Source organism: Rhinoraja longicauda, chromosome 1 (assembly GCF_053455715.1).
Source record: "Rhinoraja longicauda isolate Sanriku21f chromosome 1, sRhiLon1.1, whole genome shotgun sequence".
NCBI classification, from domain to species: domain Eukaryota; kingdom Metazoa; phylum Chordata; class Chondrichthyes; order Rajiformes; family Arhynchobatidae; genus Rhinoraja; species Rhinoraja longicauda.
The window spans coordinates 47,193,176-47,220,126 of NC_135953.1; the positions used below are offsets into that span (position 1 = coordinate 47,193,176).

The window sequence follows — 26,951 nt, forward strand, 5'->3', positions numbered from 1 at the left end:
TTTGTTCATACCATGAATGTGCTACGGCTAGAAATTTTGCAAATATACTGCTGGAAAGATTTATGATCTCTCATCACCTTCACATGCATTTTGTTTTGGTAGCGAAGCACAGTGATCTCATTGGAAGGAGGTGCTGAAGTCATAAGGTCATAAGTAATGTGAGCAAAACCAGCCAATTCGGCCAATCAAGTCTACTCCGCGATTTGATCTATCTCTTCCTCCTAACCCCATTCTCCTGCCTTCTCCCCTTAACCCCTGACACCCATACTAATCAAGGATCTATCTATTTCTGCCTTAGAAATATCCATAGACTAGGCCTCCACAGCCGTCTCAGGCAAAGAATTCCACAGATTCATCACCCACTGACCAAAGGAATGTCCTTTAATTCTGAGGCTATGACCTCTAGTCCTAGACTCTCCCACTAGTGGAAACATCCTCTCCACATCCACTCTATCCAAGCCTTTCACTATTTTGTAGTTTCAATCAGTTCCCCCTTCATTCTGCTAAACTCGTCGTCAAACACCGATCATAAATTAATCCATTTATTCCTGGGATTATTCTTGTAAACCTAACAAATTCTTGTCAACCAAACAAGGGAAATGAGTCATTATTCCATCTTACACCCACCGACAAACCAGCATACCCAAAGAATTCACTTGAACTCAAGCAAATTTCTCTGACATTCCCCAGGTTAATCATCTTTATTACAGCCATGAATAGGCGATGAATTACCAGGAAGCCCCAGCGGCTCCTTGTCATTTACTGCTGATTTGATGGTAAGAGTCAAGATTCATACAGCGTGGAAACAGGCCCTTTGGCTCAACTTGCCCACGTTGGCCAACATACCCCATTACACGAGTCCCACCTGTCTGCATTGTGTGTCTGTAGGTGTCGAAATGTTTCTTAAATGTTGCAATGATACCTGCTTCAATGACCTACTCCATCCGGCAGCCTGTTTTATATACCTACCACCCTTAGTGTAAAAACGTTCCTATCAAATCTTTCCCACTTCTCTTACAACCTGTGTCTTCTGACTGAGAGTCAAGAGTGTTTATTTGTCGTCTGCACTGGACCTGAACCGGCACAATAACATTTTACCTGCTGCAACTTCACAGGCACAGTTAATTAACAATAACAACAATAAATATACTCTAATTATCTATATAAACTAACACTGTCAGGCTGCAGCTCTACCAGTTGTGCCGCCCTCTGATAATTTCAAATTATTCTGCAGTAATGTTTGGTCAACACTGGCCTTTCAAATCGCAATGTCACTGTCTTTCCTTTTGCATTTGCATACCTTTCATTCATTAAAGGCTAGCCATCATTGTGTTCTGGCCTTGGTCATTCTAACATTTATATGCAGGAAAGGCTTATCCTGCAAATGCTGGTTGTCTCTCCATAAATCTGATAATGGTTGTGGCAAGGGTTGATAAAGATAGGCCTGAGTAAAATTGTTCGGTGTGTGTTAAACAATGCCATGTCTGTGAGTGTTGTTACCACAAAGTATGATTGGAGATGAAAATAGCACAGTGCAAACCTTTGAAGTCACCGAATTGGATGTGAAAAGCAGCCTTCGATAGAAGTGCTCTCTGTGTGTGAGTTATTAGGAATATAATTGGGTGTGGGTGTCCCCGTGGACTTTGACAACAATAAAGTAATAAAGAGAAGAGAGCCACAAAAGCTGGAGTAACTCAGCGGGTCAGACGGTATCTTTGGAGAAAAGGAATAGGTGACATAACGGGTTGAGACACTTCTTCCTATTCCTTTTCTCCAGAGATGCTGTCAGACCCGCTGAGTTACTCCAGCTGTTTGTGTCTATTTTCAGTTTAAACCAGCATCTGCAGTTTCCTCCCACACAAGTATTAAAGAGAGATTATCATTCATGCCAAATGCCACCACAAGGTTAAAGACGAATAATGTTATAGTCAGACTTTATGAATTTGATTAGGATCTTTTTGGTATAGAAAAGCTGGTTAACGGAATTTGTAAAAACTAGTTTCATCCTTGAAACTAGCAAGATATTTTTATATGAAATGTTGGACTTTCAACTAGGTCCTCATGATAGACTGACCCAGAAGTTTAAGGCACATGGGAACAAGACACTTGGTAGTTTGAATTCAAAATTGGCTTGGCCAGAATAAAAGAGAGGTTAGTGGTGGACGGGTGATATACTGACTGGTAATCAGTGGTATAACGCTGAAATCAATGCTGGGACTTCCAGTTTGTGATATATATATATTATTTGGATGAAAATATGGGCACAAGGCACTGCTGATGCTGGAATCATGAGCAAAATGTGGAGGATTTCAGTAGGTCAGGCAGCATCTGGTGAGGGAACAGGCAGGTGATGTTTCAGGTCGAAATCCTTTCTCAAGGCAATGTTTTGGGTCAAGACCAGAAATGTTATCTGTCCATTTCCTTTCCAAATGCTGCCGGCGTTCCTCTTTCACCTAGCATTTTGGATGAAAATATAGCTGGGCTGATTAGTAAGTTTGCAGATGACACAAAAGGTTGTAGATAGTGAGAAAGATTGTCAAAAAAATATAGCAGGACATAGTTCACTTGGAAACATCAGTGGAGAAAAGGCAGATAGAGTTTAATCAAGACCACTGTGAAGTGTACTTTGGGAGATCAAACGTAAGCAAAGTGTATGCAGCAAGTGGCAGAATTCTTTGGAGTGATTATATACTGAGGGATCTTGGAGTGAAACCCAATAGCATGCTAAAAGTGGCAACACAAGTAGCCAGTGTGATAAGGAAGACATGCGGTATACAGAAGAGTTGGAGAGAGTGCTAAGAGACAAGAGTATTTTATCATCATATGTTCCTGTTGTCTTCGATAAAGCACTGGATTCAGATAACAGTTTTGATTCACTGAGTAATTTATTACACTAAATAAGGCACATACACTCACATATCCTCGAATATCCCCGAACGCACACACAAACCCCGAGTACACAGCAGAGCACACCGCAGGGTGTTTCTACACACTCACGTAAACCCGTACGCACTCGCAAACTCATCAGAGCACGCCGCAGAATGTTCCTGTTCAAGATCACCTGGCACCGTTCGCGATGCGGTCCAAGGCTGAGGTTCTCTCACCAAAAGGGCGCCCAACACCAATCTTTGTGGCATTTCTTGTCAGAGCAGACCGCATCTCCGAGCCTATCATAAGCCCCCCTTGTCTGCAACGTTTCTGCACTATTAGTGGCAGGGGGCGCGGGTGGTCTACCCAACTATTGCTGTTGTGTTTTGTTCACCAACGCAGCCTTTCCCATAGAATGGCATAGGAAAGACTGCGTTCCCAGGCAATTATCACAGGTGCGAGGAGATAACGCGTCTGGAAAATGCTAGAGTCAGTTATTAAAGATGGGATAGCAGCACATTTGGAAAGTGGTGAAATCATTGGACAAAGTCAGCATGGATTTATGAAAGGTAAATCATGTCTGACGAATCTTATAGAATTTTTCGAGGATGTAACTAGTAGAGTGGATAAGGGAGAACCAGTGGATGTGTTATATCTGGACTTCCAGAAGGCTTTCGACAAGGTCCCACATAAGAGATTAGTATGCAAACTTAAAGCACACGGTATTGTGGGTTCAGTATTGATGTGGATAGAGAACTGGCTGGCAGACAGGAAGCAAAGAGTAGGAATAAACGGGTCCTTTTCAGAATGGCAGGCAGTGACTAGTGGGGTACCGCAAGGCTCAGTGCTGGGACCCCAGCTATTTACAATATATATTAATGATTTGGACGAGGGAATTGAATGCAACATCTCCAAGTTTGCGGATGACACGAAGCTGGGGGGCAGTGTTAGCTGTGAGGAGGATGCTAGGAGGCTGCAACGTGACTTGGATAGGTTAGGTGAGTGGGCAAAGGCATGGCAGATGCAGTATAATGTGGATAAATGTGAGGTTATCCACTTTGGTGGCAAGAACAGGAAAGCAAACTATTATCTGAATGGTGGCCGATTAGGAGAAGGGGAGATGCAACGAGACCTGGGTGTCGTGGTACACCAGTCATTGAAAGTAGGCATGCAGGTGCAGCAGGCAGTGAAGAAAGCGAATGGTATGTTGGCATTCATAGCGAGGGGATTTGAGTATAGGAGCAGGGAGGTTCTGCTGCAGTTGTACAGGGCATTGGTGAGACCACACCTGGGGTATTGCGTACAGTTTTGGTCTCCTAATCTGAGGAAAGACATTCTTGCCATAGAGGGAGTACAGAGAAGGTTCACCAGATTGATTCCTGGGATGGCAGGACTTTCATATGAAGAAAGACTGGATAGACTCGGCTTGTACTCGCTGGAATTTAGAAGATTGAGGGGGGATCTTATAGAAACTTACAAAATTCTTAAGAGGTTGGACAGGCTAGATGCAGGAAGATTGTTCCCGATGTTGGGGAAGTCCAGAACAAGGGGTCACAGTTTAAGGATAAAGGGGAAGTCTTTTAGGACCGAGATGAGAAAGTTTTTTTTCACACAGAGAGTGGTGAATCTGTGGAATTCTCTGCCACAGAAGGTAGTTGAGGCCAGTTCATTGGCTATATTTAAGAGGGAGTTAGATGTGGCCCTTGTGGCTAAAGGGATCAGGGGGTATGGAGAGAAGGCAGGTACGGGATACTGAGTTGGATGATCAGCCATGATCATATTGAATGGCGGTGCAGGCTCGAAGGGCCGAATGGCCTACTCCTGCACCTATTTTCTATGTTTCTATGTTATCCAGTGTGTTTGAACCCCTGGTAGGGCACTGCACATGCTGGTGGAATTTGTGGAGCGTGGCTCGCAGGTCGACCTGATTAAAGTCCCCGGCAACAATGAAGGCACCGTCGGGGTGGGCATCCTGCTGCTTGCTGATGGCCGAGTGCAGTTGTGCTAGGGCTAGGTTAGCATTAGCCTGTGGAGGAATGTATGCGGCCATGATGATGACCACAGTGAACTCCCGCAGCAGATAGAACGGCCTACATTTGAGCAGTAGGTACTCCAGCTCTGGGGAACAGTAGCTCTCTATTGCGGAGTGGTTGGTGCACCAGTCATTGTTGATGTAGATACAGAGCCCACCGCCCTTGCCCTTGCCGGAGTCCTTTGATCTATCGGCCCGCTGTAGTGACCGGTTCGATAGCTCCACAGCCCCGTCGGGAACCAGCAAGTTGAGGAAATTCAGAGTCTCTCTGAGGATCCTTCAGTGCTTCTACTCTGGGGCTGTAGAAAGCATCTTGTCTGGAAACATCACAATCTGGTTTGGGAATAGCTCTGCCCAGGACAGGAAGGCTCTGCGGAGAGTAGTGCGTTCGGCTGAACGCACTATGAGAACTACACTCGCCACCTTGCAGGACCTATACATCAGGAAGTGCAGATCCAGAGCCAGCAACATTATGGGGGACCCCTACCACCCCAGCAATGGACGGTTCCAGCTGCTACGGTCAGGCAAACGCCTCCGCTGTCACGCTGTTAAAACAGAGAGGATGAGACGGAGTTTCTTCCCACAGGCCATCAGGACGGTTAACTCTCATATCACCAAGGACAAATTTAATTTACTGTATTAATTTATTTTTTGTGTTAATTTATTTTTTTCTATTCTGTTTTGTAGTTTTAGTACAATCCGCAGGCATTGCCACTTTCATTTCACTGCACATCTTGTATATGTATGTGACAAATAAAGTTGACTTGACTTGACTTGCAGCAGCACAACAGATAAAGATAAGAGTTATTCACGTGTTGCCTGGATTAAAGTATTAGCTGTAAGGAGGTTGGACAAAATTGGATTGTTTTCTCTGGAGTGTCAGAAACTGAGGGGCGACCTGATGGAACTACAGTAGATAAAATTACCAGAGGCATCGATCGTGTAGTCTGCCGTTTCGCAGTGTGGAAATGTCAAATACTAAAGGGCATAGATTTAAAGTGAGTGGGGGAAAGTTCAAAGGAGATTTGCATGGTCAGGATAAGACAGGATAAAGGGAATAAAGTTTAGTGGAAGATAAAGTCTAATAAAGTCCAATAAAAGATAGTCCCTGGGTTTCCAATTAGGTAGATAGTAGGACAGGACTGCTCTCTAGTGGTGTCAGGATGGTTCAGTTGCCTGATAACAGCTGGGAAGAAACTGTCCCTGAGGTGTGCGATTTCACAGAAGACGGAGCTGCAGATGCTGGTTTACCAAAGAAAGACATAAAATACTGGAGTAACTCAGCAGATCAGGCAGCAGCTCTGGAGAACATGGATATGTAAAGTTTCCGGTCAGGACCCTTCTTCAGACTTCTTCAGCTTTGTTGTTTTTGGCAGAATTTGCTTATTTTTTATTTCTTTTTTTCAGGTTTGTGCTCCATTATGGGCACAGAAATGTGGAACACTATATTATCCAACAGGATTGTGTGCAGATGTAAATTCAAACTTCCAAATAACAAAAACCTTCTCACCTGCTGTTCAACGTAAGTGTTACATGACAGATCTTTTGAATTCGTTGAGATATTCTGGTGGATATATTGTAGCAATGTTACTGTAAGATATCAGTTTTTCTGAAAATAATTTTACAATTCCTTAACAACTTTCAAACTCTCATTTCTTTTTCAAAGAAAATGTTGAACCCATCCCCACCTCTTTCCACTTTCCACAGAGACTATTCCCTCCACATCTCCTTGGTTCACTCATCCCTTCCCACCCAAACCGCCCTCTCCCAGGCGCTTTGCCCTCCAAACACAGGAGATATAACACCTGTCCCTGCACCTCCTCCTTCATCTCCATCCAGGGACCTCAACAGTTCATCCATATAACCATATAACCATATAACAACTACAGCACGGAAACAGGCCCGTTCGGCCCTACCAGTCCACGCCGACCACTCTCTCTGACGTAGTCTCATCTACCTGCTCTCAGACCATAACCCTCTAATCCCCTCTTATCCATATACCTATCCAATTTACTCTTAAATAATAAAATCAAGCCTGCCTCCACCAATTCCACCGGAAGCCCATTCCATACAGCCACCACCCTCTGAGTAAAGAAGTTACCCCTCATGTTACCCCTAAACTTTTGTCCCTCAATTCTGAAGCTATGTCCCCTTGTTGGAATCTTCCCCACTCTCAAAGGGAAAAGCCTACCCACGTCAACTCTGTCCGTCCCTCTTAAAATTTTAAAAACCTCTATCAAGTCCCCCCTCAACCTTCTACGCTCCAAAGAATAAAGACCCAACCTGTTCAACCTCTCTCTGTAGCTTAAGTGCTGAAACCCAGGCAACATTCTAGTAAATCTCCTCTGTACCCTCTCCATTTTGTCGACATTCTTCCTATAATTTGGCGACCAGAACTGCACACCATACTCCAGATTCGGCCTCACCAATGCCCTGTACAATTTTAACATTACATCCCAACTTCTATATTCGATGCTCTGATTTATAAAGGCAAGCATACCAAACGCCTTCTTCACCACCCTATCTACATGAGATTCCACCTTCAGGGAACAATGCACAGTTATTCCCAGATCCCTCTGTTCCACTGCATTCCTCAATTCCCTACCATTTACCCTGTACATCCTATTTTGATTTGTCCTATAAAATGCAGCACCTCACACTTATCAGCATTAAACTCCATCTGCCATCTTTCAGCCCACCCTTCCAAAAGGCCCAAATCTCTCTGTAGACTTTGAAACTCTACTTCATTATTAACTACACCACCTATCTTAGTACCATCTGCATATTTACTAATCCAATTTGCCACACCATCATCCAGATCATTAATGTAAATGACAAACAACAGTGGACCCAACACTGATCCTTGGGGCACTCCACTAGACACTGGCCTCCAACCTGACATACAATTGTCAAGCACTACCCTCTGGTATCTCCCATTCAGCCATTGTTGAATCCATCTTGCAACCTCACTATTAATACCCAACGATTTAACCTTCTTAATCAACCTTCCATGTGGAGCCTTGTCAAATGCCTTACTGAAGTCCATATAGACAACATCCACAGCCTTGCCCTTATCAATTTCCCTGGTAACCTCTTCAAAGAATTCAAGAAGATTAGTCAAACATGACCTTCCAGGCACAAATCCATGTTGACTGTTTCTAATCAGGCCTTGTTTATCCAAATAATTATATATATTGTCCCTAAGTATCTTTTCCATTAATTTTCCCACCACAGACGTCAAACTAACAGGTCTATAATTGCTAGGTTTACTTTTAGAACCTTTTTTAAACAAAGTCACAACATGCGCAATGCGCCAATCTTCCGGCACCATCCCCGTTTCTAATGACGTTTGAAATATTTCCGTCATAGCCCCTGCTATTTCTGCACTAACTTCCCTCAATGTCCTAGGGAATATCCTATCAGGACCTGGAGACTTATCCACTTTTATATTTTTCAAAAGTGTCCGTACCTCCTCTTCTTTAATCCTCATAATTTCCATCACTACTCTACTTGTTTCGCTTACCTCACATAATTCAATATCCTTCTCCTCGGTGAATACCGAAGAAAAGAAATTGTTTAATATCTCCCCCATTTCTTCCGGCTCAGCACATAGCTGTCCACTCTGACTCTCTAATGGACCAATTTTATCCCTCGCTATCCTTTTACTATTGACATATCTGTAGAACCCCTTGGGGTTTACTTTTACATTACTTGCCAAAGCAGCCTCATATCTTTTTTTCGCTTTTCTAATTTCCTTCTTAAGATTCCTTTTACATTCCTTATATTCCTCAAGAACCTCATTTACTCCCTGCCACTTATATTTATTGTATATCTCCCTCTTTTTCCGAACCAAGTGTCCAATTTCCCTGGAAAACCACGGCTCTTTCAAATTATTATTCTTTCCTTTCCACCGAACAGGGACATAAAGACTCTGTACTCTCAAAATTTCACCTTTAAATATCCTTCATTTCTCTATTATATCCTTATCATAAAACAAAAAGTCCCATTTCACTCCTTTTAAATCCTTTCTCATCTCCTCAAAATTAGCCTTTCTCCAATCCAAAATCTCAACCCTTGGTCCAGTTTGACCTTCTCCATAATTATATTGAAACTAATGGCATTGTGATCACTAGACCCAAAGTGCTCCTCAACACATACCTCCGTCACCTGACCCGTCTCATTTCCCAACAGGAGGTCCAACACTGCCCCTTCTCTGGTAGGTACCTCTACGTATTGCTGCAATAAACTATCCTGCACACATTTTACAAACTCCAAACCATCCAGTCCTTTAACAGAATGTGATTCCCAGTCTATGTACGGAAAATTGAAATCACCCACAATCACTACTCTGTGCTTACTACTAATATCTGCTATCTCCTTACATATTTGCTCTTCCAATTCTCGTTCCCTATTTGGCGGTCTATAATACACCCCTATAAGTGTTGCTAAACCTTTCTCATTTCTGAGTTCCACCCAAACAGCCTCCCTAATCGAGCCTTCTAGTCTGTCCTGCCAAAGCACTGCTGTGATATCCTCCCTGACAAGCAATGCAACTCCCCCACCTCTTGCCCCTCCGATTCTATCACATCTGAAACAATGAAATCCTGGAATATTTAATTGCCAATCGCAACCCTCCTGCAACCATGTTTCACTGATCGCCACAACATCATACTTCCAGATGTCAATCCAGGCTCTAAGCTCATCCACCTTTCTTACAATGCTCCTAGCATTAAAATATACACATTTAAGGGTGTGACAGGTGTGACAGACGTTCACATGCACCTTCCCTAACCTCATCTACTGCATTTGGTGCTCCCAATGCAGCCTGCTTTACATCAGCGAGACCAAACGTAGATTAGGCGATCGTTTCACCGAACACTTTTACATGGTCCACTAAGGCCTGCTGGATCTCCCGGTTGATAACCATTTTAACTCGCCTTCCCTTTCCTATACTGACCTTTCTGCCCTTGGCCTTCTCCATTGCCAGAGTGAGGCCACACACAAACCGGAAGAACACCACCACAGATTCCGTTTAAGTAGCTTACATCCTAATGTATGAACACTGAATTCTCCAATTTTAATTAATGACCATCTACCTCCTCTTCCTTTGCTGTGGCACTTCCCACCCTCCTCCCCGATGCACACCCATTTCTACCACCATCCTGTCCTTCTTCAATCCCCTTACCCCCCACCATATCATTCCACCTATATCCTTCGGAGGCTGCGGGAGCGGCTGCGACTCGCCTTAGGCTCGGCCCGCTGTGGACCGTCCGGCGCGGCCTGCAACCACAACAACCTGACCGCGGGAGAGGACAGCAGGAGAAGGGAAAAGACATTGTGGCCTTCCATCACAGTGAGGAGAGGACTGGAGGAGACTCACTGTGATGGATGTTTTCTTGATGGATGTTTCTTTTGTGTGTTTTGGGGGTTGTGTAATTTTAATGCCTATTTTGATGCTTTTGTTGTTGGACTGTGGGTGACTGAATTTCGTCCAATTTGGATGACAATAAAGCTATCTTGAATCTTGAATCTTGAACCCTTTTTTTCTGGCTTTACATTTCATTCTTCCTCTTCTCTTCTTATCTGACATCCTTTTGTCTCCTTTTCACCTCTAGCCTTTGTCACTTACTCCAACACTTGCCAATCAAGCCCCCTTCACCTGTATCATCTATAATTTACCAGCCTTTGCCCTGCCCTACCTCTCTTTTCCAGTTTTCTCCCCCCTACTACAATTACTCTGATGAAGAGTCCTGATCCAAAACGCCAGCTGTCACCTCCACAAATGCTGCCTGACCCGCTGAGTTATTCCAGCAATTTGTGTAAAAACCAATGGAGTTGTGAACCATCCCAAAATGCTCTTCCACTGAAACACCACTCACCTGGCCAGTCTCATTTCCCAACACAAGGTCCTATATGGTCCCTCATCGAGTTGGACAGTCCACATAGTGTTTGAGGAAACCTTGAATGCACCTAACAAATTCTGCCCCATCTGAGCCATTTGCGCTAAGTAGATTGCACTAAGTTAACATTTGGACAGGTACATGGACGGGACAATATACCTGGATATGTGCCAAATGCAGGTAAGTGGGATTAGTGTAGATGAGACGTTGGGCCAAAGGGGCTATTTTCCATCTCTACTGTGCAAAGACCAAGGATGAATTATACACAGAAAACAGATGGAACTTGAATCTGCCATCACCCTCCACACAGCCACATTGCTGAAACCTCCAGAAGTACAGCAGAGTGGCATAGCGATAGAGTTGCTGCCTTATAGCGCCAGAGACCCAGAGACCACGGGAGCTGTCTGTACGGAGTTTATATGTTCTCCCCGTGACCTGCGCGAGTTTTCCCCGGGAGCTCCGGTTTCCTTCCACACTCCAAAGGTGGACAGGTTTATAAGTTAATTGGCTGGTAAAATTGTAAATCATCCCTAGTGTGTATAGGATAGTGCTAGTGTACGAGGATTGCTGGTCGGTGCGGATTAGGTGGGCTGTATCTCTGAACTAAACTCAACTAAATTCTAAACCAAAGCCTCAGCAATTACCCACAAACAAACCACTTCACCCCAACAGACAGACAGCCTCCCCTAACAAGGCTACTCCACGATACCTTTCCTCCTTTTAATCAGCTGTTGTGCAATCAAATTGCTCATTTTATTTAAAATGTCCTGCTGTGCTCTACTACCTCCCGTTATTTGCATAGCTAAGTTTGCTGATGAGGCAACACATTGTACTGTCTATATAGATACATGGAGAGCAAATGTACCATTCTATTTAATGAGTGAATACCACAATTAATACCACCACAATTAATATTGTTGAATTCATCCTTTTAATAGCGTGTGCATCTGCCATGGATCTTGTAATAGTGTTGGATGGATCCAACAGTATCTGGCCTTGGATACCAGTCCAAGCTTTCCTGAAAAAATTAACAGGAAGCTTAGATATAGGTCCGAAGAAAACTCAGGTAACTACATTTCTATTCAATTTTGGCATTGTGTTAAATTATATTTATTATTCCTGAATATAGAAACAGCAGTAGGTCATTCAGCCTTTTCCCCATCTCTTTCTCTTGATGGTTAATCGTTTAACTCTTTTGTAACTTTCCTGCATAAATCTTTTTTAGGTTTTTTTTAGGGATACAGCGCGGAAAAAGCCCCAAAATAATGTGCTTGTGGATGGAAGAACAGAGTTAACAGAAATGTTAGCATCTTCTCTTCACAAATTCTGCCTCGCCTGCTGAGTGTCCCAAGCAATTCCTGTTCTTATTTCATATTTTCGGCATCTACAGTTCCTCTGAGTGTGTGTTCTTGTTACATTCGTTATTTGTTGAATTTCCTGTCAATGACCTTCTGCCAATGCTTGAATTTGCCTTAGTTTCAAAGTAGGGCATCATATCCCTATTAAAACAGTCTGCTGTGGTCAGTTGTTAAGATAATTCTACTCTTTTGGTCCAAAAGGTGGCCATTGTACAATATGGTGAAAATCCAAGAATGGACTTCCAATTGAACACTTTTGAAACAACAGCTGAAGTTGAAAGGTTTGCAGCACAGATCGTTCAAAAGCAAGGACAAGAAACAAACACCGCAGGAGGAATTGACTATGCACGGTAATTCACGTCTTGGAATGATTTGTGATTACTTATGAAAGCGTGTATAGTATCACAGACAAGATCGGGCTCGGTGGGCCGAAGAACCAATTTCCATACTGAATGACTCCCTGACTCTATCTACGTATTCTTCATGCTAGAAATTGTAAGCAGGGCTTACCACATGTAAAAGGAGAAAAGGCTAGGGTAGGGAGAATGTTCTTTCCGCACAATTCTCTTTTAGACTCCACCATGGTGAAGTATTAGAGTTTAGCAGAAGGTGCACATTTAGGATCTTACATTAAAAAATACATAAAATGCTGGAATAACTCAGCAGGTCAGGCAGCATTTTTGGACAACATGGATAGGTGATGTTTCAGGTTAAGGCCCTTCTTCTCAAGAAGTTTTGAAGAAGGGTTTCAAGCCGATACTTCAACTATTCATAAGTATAAGAAAATAACTGCAGATGCTGGTACAAATCGATTTATTCACAAAATGCTGGAGTAACTCAGCAGGTCAGGCAGCATCTCGGGAGAGAAGGAATGGGTGACGTTTCGGGTCGAGACCCTTCTTCAGACTGATGTCGGGGGTGGGACAAAGGAAGGATATAGGTGGAGACAGGAAGATAGAGGGAGATCTGGGAAGGAGGAGGGGAAGGGAGGGACAGAGGAGCTATCTGGAGTTGGAGAAGTCGACGTTCATACCACCGGGCCGCAAACTGCCCAGGCGAAATATGAGGTGCTGCTCCTCCAATTTCCGGCGGGCCTCACTATGGCACTGGAGGAGGCCCATGACAGAGAGGTCAGACTGGGAATGGGAGGGGGAGTTAAAGTGCTGGGCCACCGGGAGATCAGTTGCGTTAATGCGGACCGAGCGCAGGTGTTCAGCGAAGCGATCGCCGAGCCTGCGCTTGGTTTCGCCGATATAAATAAGTTGACATGTAGAGCAGCGGATGCAATAGATGAGGTTGGAGGAGGTGCAGGTGAACCTCTGTCTCACCTGGAAAGACTGTTTGGGTCCTTTGATGGAGTTGAGGGTGGAGGTAAAGGGACAGGTGTTGCATCTCGTGCGGTTGCAAGGGAAAGTGCCCGGGGCTAGGGTGGTTTGGGTAGGAAGGGACGAGTGGACCAGGGAGTTGCGGAGGGAACGGTCTCTGCGGAACGCAGAGAGGGGAGGGGATGGGAAGATAAGGCCAGTGGTGGGGTCCTGTTGTAGGTGACGGAAATGTTGGTGGATGATATGTTGGATCCGCTGGCTGGTGGGGTGGAAGGTGAGAACGAGGGGGATCCTGTCCTTGTTGCGAGTGGGGGGAGGGGGAGCAAGAGCGGAGCTGCGGGATGTAGAAGAGACCCTAGTGAGAGCCTCATCTATAATGGAGGAGGGGAAGCCCCGTTTTCTGAAAAACGAGAATCTATAATGGAGGAGGGGAAGCCCCGTTTTCTGAAAAACGAGCATCTATAATGGAGGAGGGGGAGCCCCGTTTTCTGAAAAATGAGCATCTATAATGGAGGATGTTCTCTGGAGATGCTGCCTGAAAGCTGAGCTACTCCAGCACTTTGGGTCCTTTTGTGTATTAACCAGCATCTGCAGTTCTTTGTTTCTAGGATCTTGTATTCCTTGTTTGTGTTGAAAAGTAACATGATTGTTTACATTTTAGTGCAAAGTGTTACCAGATATACAGTTATTTTTGTTCCTATCTAACTTATTTGAACACTACTAATTCTCATTATACACTTGGATCTGGAAACCTTTTCATATTTAAAAATTGTAACCTGTTGATACAATTTAAATGTTTTACAACACTTCCGGGCAGCCCTTATGATAACTGTAAAGTTGATCTTCTGTGGCACTATCCACAAGAAAACTAATTGCAATGCTGAGTGCTAAATATCCCTATAAGTCAAGATTTTAAGGTCAACAAGAAATCAATTACTTTTGCAGTCAGTTAACAGCATTTATTGTGTAGGAAAGAACTGCAGATGCGAGTTTAAACCAAAGATAGACACAAAATGTTAGAGTAACTCAGCGGGTCGGACAGCATCTCTGGAGAGAAGGAATGGGAGACATTTCGGGTCGAGACCCTTCTTCAGACAGATGCCAGGGGAGAGGGAGATACATCGATAAGGAAATGTAAGGTGTGAAAATAGGGCAAAGAGAATGCAGATCAAGGAAAGTGATTGTTAGCTGGGAGAAGTTAACAACAAAGCAAACAGAGATAAAATGTAGTCGGAGACAGTAAGGCTGGGCGGAGAACTGGAAAAGGGAGAGAGAGATAAAGCAAGGCTTACTTGAAGTAAGAGAAGTCAATGTTCATACCGCTGGGGTGTAAGCTGCCCAAGTGAAATATGAGGTGCTGTTCTTCCAATTTTCTCCCCCTCCCATTCCTACACTTTCTGTCCTGGGCCTCCTCCATTGTCAGAGTGAGACCCGGCGCAAATTGGAGGAACAGCTTTATTATATTGGCTCAATGTCAGTATAAAGCAAAAGGTCATGCAAGAATTTCTTTGCTGTTAAGTAAGGAAGGTGCTGCTCATCCATACACTGCACATACTGAGTCTCCCAACGACTTACCCAACTGGATCCATCTGCCCATCATCCTTCCTTCATCTGCTTCCACTTAACTTCTTCCTTACTTGAGCAAAATACAAAGTGATGGAGGAACTCAGCTGGTCAGGCAGCATCTATGGAGGGAATGGACAAATGGTGTTTGGTCAGAACTCTTCATAATTGGTGCCTGCAGCTTCCCCAGACACCCATAACCCGGGCCTATTGACACGCCTGGATCATGTCCATAAGTTCTAGGAACAGAATTAGGCCATTTGGCCCATCATCTACTCCGCCATTCAATCTTATAATAATAATAATAATACATTTTATTTATATAGCGCTTTTCATATACTCAAAGACGCTTTACAGAGATTTTGAGAACATAGGGAAATGAATAAATAGATAAATAAGTAAATAAATAAATGAACAGAGAAAGGAGACAGAAGGTGAGGTGACCTTCAGTGGTTGAAGGCAGTACTGAACAGGTGACTGATCTTGACTGATCGATCTCTCCCTCTCACCCCATTCTCTTTCCTACGCCCCATAATCCCTGACACCTTTATTAATTAAGAATCTGTATATCTCTGCCTTAGAAATATCCATTGACGTCCTCCTCAGCCGTCTGTGGCAATGAATTCCACAGATTCACAACCTTGTGACTAAAGAAACTCCTTCGCATCTACTGAGTCTTGCTGCTTCCCAGGCGGCCTCTAGGCCACAGCCCTTAACACCCATTCTGCTGGGTCCCCCTGGCCTTCCACCTCTGTTAAGCATGCCTCATCTATCCTCCACTCGTACGCTAGCCCTCTCTCCTCTGAGCCCTCCTCCTCCCTCAATGGTATCTGCCCTGAACTTCCCTGGCCCCAATCCTGTCCTGACCTGGTGTCTGTGCGAGATAACCACTTATGAGGTGTTTGTGCAGTAATCAACCAGAACCAGAACCAGAAGCCCAACCCCTGTTGGTTTACATCATCCTCTCTGATGTACCCTTTTCCAATACTTAATGGTCTGTCCTCAACAGAGCCTTATCTTTGTACCCCAATACCCACACTTGTAAATACATCACCATCATCATTCTTTCATTATTGCTCAGTCTAAATCCCAGCGCTGCCTGCAACAGCTCTTCACGATTAGGACTTCTGTGATTCTAGGAATTGGCTCACCCCTTCTGAAGGGCAATTAAGGTTTTTTTAAATTGCTGATCTTATCCATGCAGTCAACACCAAAACAAAATGGTGTAATTCAACAAAATGTCATAGCAAAAAGCTTGAAAAAGTCTGTCACACCATGTACTTTTTAATAGACTGATATATTATGTGACATTAGTAATATATTTTGTCCAGGTGGAAATGCACATATGTGTGCTTTTCTTCATTTACAATTGATGTGTAAATTCAGAATTTACTGACTGACAAGAAATTTTAACATCAGGTTATGCAAACTGATTGGTGGGTACATATAGCCAATCTATGGGATTCACTAACCTATCTTACATTGGTATGTTGGCGGGTTTGATAGTTGAACTGATTGGATCTGACATATTGCTGTGTCGTGTTTCAGGAAAAATGCATTCTCACCTCAAAATGGTGGAAGGCCATCAGCAACTAAGGTAATGGTTGTTGTAACTGATGGTGAATCTCATGATAGCACCAGTTTACCGGAAGTGATAGCTCAGTGTGAAGAAGATCGAATAACCAGATTTGGGATTGCTGTAAGTGAATGCAAAGTTTATTTTGTACCACATCCAATATTCACAGTCTAACAGAAGTTGCAAAGTATTTATTTTTATACAAGGGAATCTGCATTAACTCTTGCATTAGAATCTCAAAGAAGAAATAATTGTTCAATTGATAGAAATCCTTTGTTAAGTTGATGCAGGGTGTTGTAATATTTTTTCTTCACAGAAGGACTGCAGTGAATGTTTATGCATAAGCACTGAAAGTGTTTACAAAAATAAGGGTCTTTCCAAGAATGTTGAGCCTTTCTGATGCGATATTCATTTTGTCTGTGATAATGTGACTTATTGCACTCTGATTTCCCTCTGGGTATATCCATCAGCTTTACCAATTTTCCACTCATTATAAAGGTGACACTGCATGGACAAATTGCTTCAAAAAATAAGGGTAACAGTACCATTCAACACAGGTATCTCATTATTAACCATGGCAAGATCACGAGTTGTCTTGAACCAGGCAAAACATCATATAATATCCTTGGTGCCACCCTTGAAGAATTCAAACAGACCAAGTATCTTGGCATCAAATTACAGAACGATCTACTTTGGAATGGTCAGACTCATCATGCAATGGTGAAAGCAACAGGTGTCCTAAATTTTCTGAGACGCAACTTTTATCATTGTTCAACTTCTATCAAGAAGTTATACTTCACCCTTGTTAGACCTCATTTGGACTACGCAGTTGCAGCATGGGACCCATACACAAATAGAAACATTTCTTCCATCGAACGTGTCCAAAGGCAGGGCAGCTCGATTTGTTACAGATACCGATGAGAGAGAAGTGAATGTTACCAAACTTCTAAATTCATTGGGGTGGAACCTGCTCCAAGACAGACGTAAAGCCCACCGTTTGACCTGTTTTTACAAAATGTTAAATGGTCAGCTCGACATAGATTACCAAATCTACACCAAACCTAAACCTATCGGGAGAAGAAGAGGGCATTCCATTCAATTCGAGATGCCAGCTACCAAGACAGATGTATAGCAACTCATTCTTCCCTCACACAATTAAAGCATGGAATAGTCTTCACCCTACTATAGTTACTCAACCAGACGCAACTAAATTTAAGGTGGCTCTTCTTCTTCAAGACGCCCTTTTTGCTTAAGTCCATACTCTGCCACCTCCAGTTTAAATTCCATTTGGAATATTTTGGAGGACCAAGAACCAAGGACCAAGAACCAAGAACCAAGACGTATTTCCGGCAGCAGATGAATTATATTTTCTGATTCTCAGTATAGATTCAGGGCTGGAAGATCAACTAGAGACATATTATTCTCCATGTGTCAGTTTCAAGAAAGGTGTAGAAAGATAAACTAAACTAAACTAAACCTACCAAGCTGTAAGTCTTTAGGATTTGGGAGAGGCAACTGAAGGATCTAGAGAAAATCCTTGCAAACACAGAGAGAATATGTGAACTCCACACAGACATATCTGAAATGTCAAGACTGCAATTTGCCACTTGGAGCAGTGAAACAGTAGCTCTACTTGCTCCAAACAATGTGCTCTCCAGGGAATTACTGGGGGACCAAGCACGACGGGAAACTATAATCATTGCAAGATGCATGCAAGTGGGGAACAAGGCCATCTGCAATGGATACTGACTATTTGTATGTCCTGAGAATGATCAGAACAAGGGGTGTCATTTTTGCAAAGAGGGTACCAAAGCTTTTAACAGGAATTGGCTGCTGTATCTCGAAGAGAAAGAAGCCCAAATGCAGAATTTAGTTTCTGAACTATCCAAATATGACACATTCACTTGCAAACTGCTGTAGATATGGCAATGTTGGATTTAGCCATTTAGTTACGATACATTCAAAGCAAACTCCAAGCCATCACGATCCATTGATGAGGGATGTCTACAAAAATACAGCAAATATTTATGCACCATACAACAAAATTGCTTTAAAAATATATTTCTGAATACTGTACACTATTTCAAAGTTTAGTACAGAAATTAGTGTTGACTGAGGTGGCAGACAAATGTTAAGAAGTATTTATGGGGCGGCACGGTAGCGCAGCGGTAGAGTTGCTGCTTTACAGCGAATGCAGCGCCGGAGACTCAGGTTCGATCCTGACTACGGGTGCTGTACTGTAAGGAGTTTGTACGTTCTCTCCGTGACCTGCGTGGGTTTTCTCCGAGATCTTCGGTTTCCTCCCACACTCCAAAGACGTACAGGTATGTAGGTTAATTGACTGGGTAAATGTAAAAATTGTCCCTAGTGGGTGTAGGATAGTGTTAGTGTGCGGGGATCGCTGGGCGGCGCGGACTTGGTGGGCCGAATAGGCCTGTTTCCGCGCTGTATCTGAAATATGTAAATATGTAATAAATAAAAATATGTAAAAATAAAATATGTAATATTTGCTGGGACATTTATATCTACATTCATTATGTGTAAAATCTAAATGTAATTAAAACAGTTGATTAAAAATGTAATCTATTTTGATGATTATATATTCCATAGGTTCTTGGTTATTACAACAGACAAGGGTTAAACACAGACAAGCTCATCAAGGAAATTCAGTCCATTGCAAGTACTCCAAAAGAAAAGCATTTTTTCAATGTATCCTCAGAAGCTGCCTTGATAGAAATAGCTAGTGCCCTCAAAGAACGAATCTTTAGTATCGAAGGTAAATTGTTCTTTATACTTTCCTCCATTTTGTGTTCTTGTCTTAATTTCGCAGATTGGGAAATTTCAATTAAGTGATCTATTTCAGAGCAGCACAAAATGCAGATTCAAACTGTAAGTAGCATGCTAAAGCAACAGTGAAGGTACACCACAGGTCCATTAATTTGGAGCTATATACATTCTTTCATATGTGAAAGAAGAAAGAAAAAGTAAGCTCTTTACATTAGAGCAGGAAACATTACAGAGGAAATTGATTGAAGTATTTAAAATTATGAATGATGGTGTAGAGGAAATCACAATAAGGTGTTCCCTTCGGCACAGCAGTGACATGGGAACTAGTTATTCTCTCATGGGCCCACCACAGCAAATTTCAGGTGCTATGAAAGGACATTGTACATTCTTACGAGTGAAAGTGTGCTGCCCAAAATCCAGTTGCAGCTGAGAAGTTCAGCAGTTATAAATCCTGTCGAGATCCGGGAATGAGATAAATGGAAAGAGCATAAAGGGTGGTGTTGGCAAGCAGGATCAGTAGTTGGTGGTGGAGAGGTAACTGTGATAAACATGTGGCCTAGGAATTTGTGGAAATGAACCAAGTAAGTTTCCAGGATGCGGGAGTTAGAGATTAGAGCCTCAAGGTTTCAAGGTCAAGTTTATTGTCACATGCACCAATTAAGGTACAGTGAAATTTGAGTTACCTCTGGTGTAAACCTGGGAAGGGGCAGGTTATATGCCTCAATAAACTGGAAGACAGAGGTTGGGCCTTGCTAGAAAAGCAGGCCGAGAATGGTGGATTGGGGGGGGGGAGGGAGAGATGGGGATGGTGGTGGTATTTAGTAGCAATGGAAGTGTGGAGCATTAAGAATGAAAGAAAAGTGTGAAGTTCTAACCCAGTGCCATGCTGTGAAAATATAAATGTCACAGAAATGTTTGATAGTTGTTTCTCTCCTTGTTTTAATTACACTTCCAATACTGAAAAAAATAGATGTGCGTTGGATGTAGAAATTGCATTAGACATACAAGTCCGACTAACTGTCGAGATGAATTTCTAGATGGATGTGACACTGGTGATAAATGTTAGTCATGCAGTTAGTACATTTAAGTCACATGGTTAAAATAAAAGCATCATAAAATCTAATATTTAGGTAACATCTAGGTTAAGGGGGCATATGTATTCTGAGTAAAGGAAGGTAAATTAAGAAGTATGGAAAATATTTTCTGGATTGTGAGGCAGTGTAAGCTTCAAGAGTTGGTGATTAAAAGAAAGATTATATCAACATTTATGTATAGGTGTGATATCCATCTATGGTTAAAAGTGTTCAGCATGGATACTTAAGGATTAAAATTCTGCAGGAAGATTGGTTGATCTGTTTCTGCCTGTCTCAATTCTGAATTGCACAAATAATGTTATGAAGTAATATAATTAGGTCTCCTACACATTGCCGAAACTAATAAAAATGAGAGGGGTGGTCATAATATCAGGGACTTTGAACTTGAGCAGCTGCTGTATTTGTTTCACCCATTTCATTGTTATTTGCTGTGTTTTCAAAACAAGACTTGCTCAGAGTTTTTGAACCTGCTTGCTTCCTGACCAGATTCGGCATTAAGAACATGTAGCTGGTCTGTATCCAGAAGAAGTGGCTCATGCCACCATGACTGTGCCCATCTTAACTTAGACCATGGTCCCAATATTAATGTACAAGGAAGACCAGATAGGTGACTTCAGGTTGACTGTACTTGATAACATATATGACAGATAACCAACATGATGTTTCTATGAATACAGTGATTAAAAGCCTTATATCTTACCGTTTTTAATCCACCAGGGACCAGCAATAAGAATGAAGCTACCTTCCTGTTGGAAATGGCGCAAGTTGGATTCAGTGCACACATTGTACCTAGCAAGGTGCGAACATATTCTATGATTTTCAAGTTGTCTTTCATGATTATCACGGTGAAGGAGTGTTTGTTTACATTCCATGTCATCCGGAGCATAAAAGCCATTTTTTAACCATATCTCTGTAATACCTTCTATAGGATTGGTCAGTTTCTTCAAGTGCTTCTATAAATTCCCAACAGTGCAGTAAAAGCAACAAAAATGGTTAACAGTATTGGAGCGATTGAGAAGTGCACGAATCTTTCATTTTGGACCTGTCTGAACTCTGAAAACAAAATTAAAGCTTTCTCATGCAATTCAACAAAGAGAGATTCAAACATTTCAATCCAGTTATAATGTTTGGTTCTGATCTACAAATCCCACTCTCAAAAGTTAACCCAAGGTTTCAGAAAATAGTGGAACAATTGGGGTTTGCCTTTAAATTTGAGGCAGAGGAAACTTTAGTCTGAAATAGTTGTCCTGGAGATGATCAACACTATTTCTGGGGCCCTAAAGTGAGGTGGAGTTCTATTTTTTCATCTGCAAAATCCCTCAAACGTTTTTTTAAAATCATAGACATAAAACATAGAACAGTCCGACATAGGAGTAGACCCTTCAGTCCATATTGTCCATGCCAAGCATGACGACAAGTTAACTAATCTCAACTGCCAGCATGGGATCCATATCTTTCCATTCCCTGCATATACATGTGCCTATTTATCTGCCACCACCTGCAGCTCATTCCAGGCACATTCTAAAAATCATGTCCGACATCTCCTTTAAACTTAGCTCATCACCTTAAAGCTATGCCCTCTAGTCTTTGACATGTCCATTCTGGGAAGAAGGTTCGGTCTGTCTAACCTATCTATACCTCTAGTATTTTTATGTAATTCATCACAGTGAAACTATTTGAAGATAAACATCCATTTTGCAGGATTTAATGATACTGGGAGCAGTAGGAGCTTATGATTGGTCAGGCACAACAGTACATAAATCTTCTGCCAAGATGACTATATTTTCCAAGAAAATCTTTCAAGACATTCTGCAAGATAGAAATGACAGTTCATACTTAGGTAAGCATCAATTTAGTACCACGTGTGTTAAACTGGTATTGTATTTAGCTTCTGATTTATTAATTTACCTTTAACTTTGAGTTTAGTTTATTGTCACATGTATCGAGGTACAGTGAAAAGCTTTTGTTGCGTGCTATCCAGTCAACAAAAAGACAATCCATGATTACAATCAAGCCATCCACAGTGTGCAGATAGTTTAGTGCAAGATAGAGCCAGTAAAGTCCAATCAAAGATAATCCAAGAGTCTCCAATGATAAAATTAATGTAAGCAAGATTTAATGTAAGCAAGAAGATAGGTAAGATTTTTAAAGATGTTATAGAGAGCAACACAATTTCCAATCCAGCCAAAAGGGCGCTCTAGCACAGCTTGTGATTAACAGGACAATACTGATCACTATGCCACACCAAGTAGCAGTGGATTGCACATTAATGTTTGCAAAATCCCAAACATGGAGTTTGTAATCTCTGCTGAACTGCCATGCATTGTTGCTCAATGGAGAAAAAGATAAAGGAGGAAAGACAATCCTGTGCATTTTATAATGCACCTTCCATTAGCATCGGAGTGGCATGGTGGTGCAGCGATAGAATTGCTGCCTTATAGCACCAGAGACCTGGCATCAATCCTGACTATGGGTGCTGTCTGTACAGAATATGTATGTTTTCCCCGTGACCTGTGTGGGTTTTCTCCGGGTGCTCCGGTTTCCTCCCACACTATGTTCCTATGTTTCTACACTCCAAAAACATACTTCAGAAAAATATTGAAAATTGTCCCTCGTTTATAGGATAGTGTTATTGTGTGGGGATCATTGATCGGCATGGACTTGATAGATCGAAGGGCCTCTGACTAAAGAAATTCTTCCTCATTTCTTTGCTAAAGGAACGTCCTTTAATTCTGAGGCTATGGCCTCAGTCCTAGACCTTCCCAATAGTGGAAACATCCTCTCCACATCCACTCTATCCAGGCCTTTCACTATTCAGTAAGTTTCAATGAGGTCCCCCCTCATCCTTCTAAACGCAGCGAGTAGAGGTCCAGTGGGGTAAAATAATCATCATATATTAACCAACTCATTCCTGGGTAAATCGAGCAGCCCTGGGAATTGTTGTCGAGCAGAGGGAACTAGGAGTACAGGTACATAGTTCCTTGAAAGTGGTGTCACAGTGGTGGTAAAGAAGACTTTTGGTATATTGGTAAAGAAGGCAGTGCTTTTTTGTACATAATGGTGCCAGTATATACAATGAATAAACATGTGGAAAACAAAATGACAATTGACTTTTTAGAGGTGCTAGTGCCTTCTGTTGTGAAAAAAGCACTGCCTTTATGTGTAAGTAAGGCCCTGCTAAGAAATAACATCCAGTTGGAAGAATAATCCAAATCTGCGGCAATGCTTGAGTTCTGTTCAAGGCACAGTGAACATGCTTGCGGTACTCTCAATCTCACTAATGCCAAACCTCAGGCTGGAAAAGGAAGCAATCCAAGTACATGTCAAACACATTGTGTGCAATTTTGGTCTCCTAATTTGAGGAAGGACATTATTGCTACTGAGGGAGTGCAGCGTAGGTTCACCGGGTTAATTCCCGATCTGGCGGGACTGACATATGATGAAAGAATGGATCGACTGGGCTTATATTCACTGGAATTTAGAAGGATGAGTGGGGATTTTATAGAAACATATAAAATTCTTAAAGGATTGGACAGGCTAGATGCAGCAAAAATGTTCCCGATGTTGGGGGAGTCCAGAACTAGGGGTCACAGTTTAAGAATATGGTGTAGGCCATTTAGGACTGAGATGAGGAAAACCTTTTTCACCCAGAGAGTTGTGAATCTGTGGAATTCTCTGCCACAGTGGAGGCTAATTCACTGGATGTTTTCAAGAGAGAGTTAGATTTAGCTCTTAGGGCTAAAGGAATCAAGGAATATGGGGAAAAAGCAGGAACGGGGTACTGATTTTAGATGATCAACCATGATCATATTGAATGGTGCTGGCTCGAAGGGCCAAATGGCCTACCCCTGCACCTAGTTTTCTATGTTTCTATTCAAGTGAGGCTCCTTCTCGTTATGAGGCAAATCTAGGATATTGGTCTCATAGCAATCAGTCTGAAGAAGGGTCCTGACGGAAAACATCACCAATTCATGTTCTCCAGAGATGCTGCTCCACCCGCTGAGTTACTCCAACACTTTGTGCCCTTTTGTGTAAACCAGCATCTACACTTCCTTGTTTCCACTAGAGGGTATTGCAATGTTGAATATGTTGACCATATAAAACTCAAGTAGTTATAGTATGTATATGTCATTTAAAAAACCAATGCTGATGTTTTAATATCACCTCCACAGATGTAATATTTGTACCTTTCATTCCCAGGCTATTCTGTGACATCAATGGTTACAAAAGATTCTGTGCTCTTTGTTGCTGGAGCACCACGCTTCAAACACACTGGCCAGATAATCGTTTATGCAGTTGGATTAAATGATAAAGTGGTGATTAAGCAGACACAAAAAGGGGAACAGGTATGTACTTTACCAACCGGTCTTTTGCTTTTGGATTCTAATTGTTCTGCTATGCAATTCCAGTACTTCTTTTGTTGCAGAAACTTATAGGGCGTTCTTTTAGGAAGGAGATGAGGGGAAATGTCTTTAGTCAGAGGGTGGTGAATCTGTGGAATTCTTTGCCACAGAAGGCTGTGGAGGCTAAGTCAATGGATATTTTTAAGGCAGAGTTAGATAGATTCTTGATTAGTACAGGTGTCCGAGGTTATGGGGAGAAGGCAGGTGAATGGGGTTAGGTGGGAGAGATAGATCAGCCATGATTGAATGGCGGAGTAGACTTGATGGGCCGAATGGCCTAATTCTACTCCTATTTCTTGTGACCTAATGAAAATATGTTATTGCAACATAACAGAATCTGTTTTTGAGGGAAGGGTTATCTTTTTATTAGCGACCAATAATTTTGCATTCAAATTGCTGAGAAAATTATATAATAATCAATGTTAATCAGTCAACAAATTCCATTTATATCCCAAGGCCCTACTGACTTATCAAAGTCACATTTAACAGTGAACATGGTTATCAAAAATTACAGCAGGACTTTGATCAGCCGGGCACATTAGCTGAGGAATGGCTAATGGAGTAAATGCAGATTAGTGTAACGTATTACAATTTGGGAAGTCGAACCAGGCCAGGACGTTCACAGTGAACGATAGAGCCCTGGGAATTGTTGTCGAGCAGAGGGAACTAGGAGTACAGGTACATAGTTCCTTGAAAGTGGTGTCACAGTGGTGGTAAAGAAGGCTTTTGGTATATTGGTAAAGAAGGTGGTAAAGAAGGTTTTTGGTACATTGGCCTTCATCATTCAGAGTATTGAGTATAGAAGATGGGATGTTATGTTACAGTTCTACAAGACATTAGTGAGTCGGCATTTGGAGTACCATTCATTTTTGATTGCACTGTCATAGGAATAATGCCATTAACCTGGAAAGAATGCTGAGGGGTTTGAACTGTATGGAAATGTGTGCAGTCTATGAGTTCATTCCTTGGAGCACAGGAGGCTGATGGGTGATCTTATAAATGTATAAAATAAGGAATAGATAGTGTGAATGCACAGTCTTTTACCCAGGATAGCATAATTAAGAACCAGAGGAAGTACTTAATTGAATTTTAATTGTTTCATTAAATAATTTGCCCCCACCCCTAACTTTACAATAAAGGCAGAACTTTCCTCATCCCTCCACAAATATCACAATACAAGTAGGAAACAAGTGAAGTCATATCATGGAAACGTCTTAGGAAGTCCCAGAGCAGCAAAGGGAGACCAATGTCCTTTGGTCTTTTTACCACCACTCTCCTGTGCATGCTGTGAGTCAGATGTGAATATACTGTAGGATAATGCAGAAGTGATTGCCATTGTACTGAGGAGAGAATACAAGATTTTGTTGCAAAGGAGGAAAAATACGGCAAGTGAATAGTTGGGATCTTATACCATGAAGATCAAATATTTAACCTGTGATTCTATAATTGAAATTTTTTAATAAATGTTATATTTTCATCGTTGTTTTTGCAGCTTGGTTCATATTTTGGCAGTGTGCTTTGCTCTGTGGATGTTAACCTCGACTCACTGACAGATGTACTGTTAGTTGGGTCACCCATGTATATGGGTTCACACAAAAATGAGGAAGGAAGAGTTTACGTGTTTTCTCTCAATGAGGTAAAAGGTCTTTCACTCAATGTGATATCTACTGGACTATTTGAATGGTAGTTTCACTGTGGGAACACCAACAAAATCTAATTTATTCTAATTAGGTACTCATTAGGTTAGTGATAATAAATATCTCCCTAAACCTTACACACATATATTCCATTTAAGCTTCCATGCACAACAGCAACAAATTTGCAAAATGGCACTAAAGAATGCTCTCAGGGTACTTCAGTTCAATAAGTTTTATTTTCTGTCACTAGGGAGCACTGGATATACTATTAATTGAAAGTACTTGATTGAATCTTAATTGTGATTCCCAACAACCTCACCAACTGCTATAGGTGCACCGTGGAAAGCATTTTATCAGGATGCAACATTACATAGTTTAGAAACTGTTCCATCCAAGATTGCAAGAAAT

General features: G+C 42.0%; 1 protein-coding gene across 3 annotated transcripts in view; it reads left to right on the plus strand.

Moving 5' to 3' along the window:
- itga2.2 (integrin, alpha 2 (CD49B, alpha 2 subunit of VLA-2 receptor), tandem duplicate 2) overlaps window positions 1-26,951 on the plus strand; it is a 116,203-nt gene that overhangs the window by 54,832 nt on the left and 34,420 nt on the right. For all 3 annotated transcript variants that reach the window (XM_078396722.1, XM_078396740.1, XM_078396732.1), the window contains exons 5-13: window positions 6,308-6,422; window positions 11,739-11,866; window positions 12,360-12,508; window positions 16,595-16,745; window positions 19,233-19,398; window positions 21,221-21,300; window positions 22,205-22,343; window positions 24,704-24,849; window positions 26,399-26,542. In XM_078396722.1, coding sequence (XP_078252848.1) covers window positions 6,308-6,422; window positions 11,739-11,866; window positions 12,360-12,508; window positions 16,595-16,745; window positions 19,233-19,398; window positions 21,221-21,300; window positions 22,205-22,343; window positions 24,704-24,849; window positions 26,399-26,542 — 1,218 coding nt within the window. The remainder of the gene's footprint in view (window positions 1-6,307; window positions 6,423-11,738; window positions 11,867-12,359; window positions 12,509-16,594; window positions 16,746-19,232; window positions 19,399-21,220; window positions 21,301-22,204; window positions 22,344-24,703; window positions 24,850-26,398; window positions 26,543-26,951) is intronic.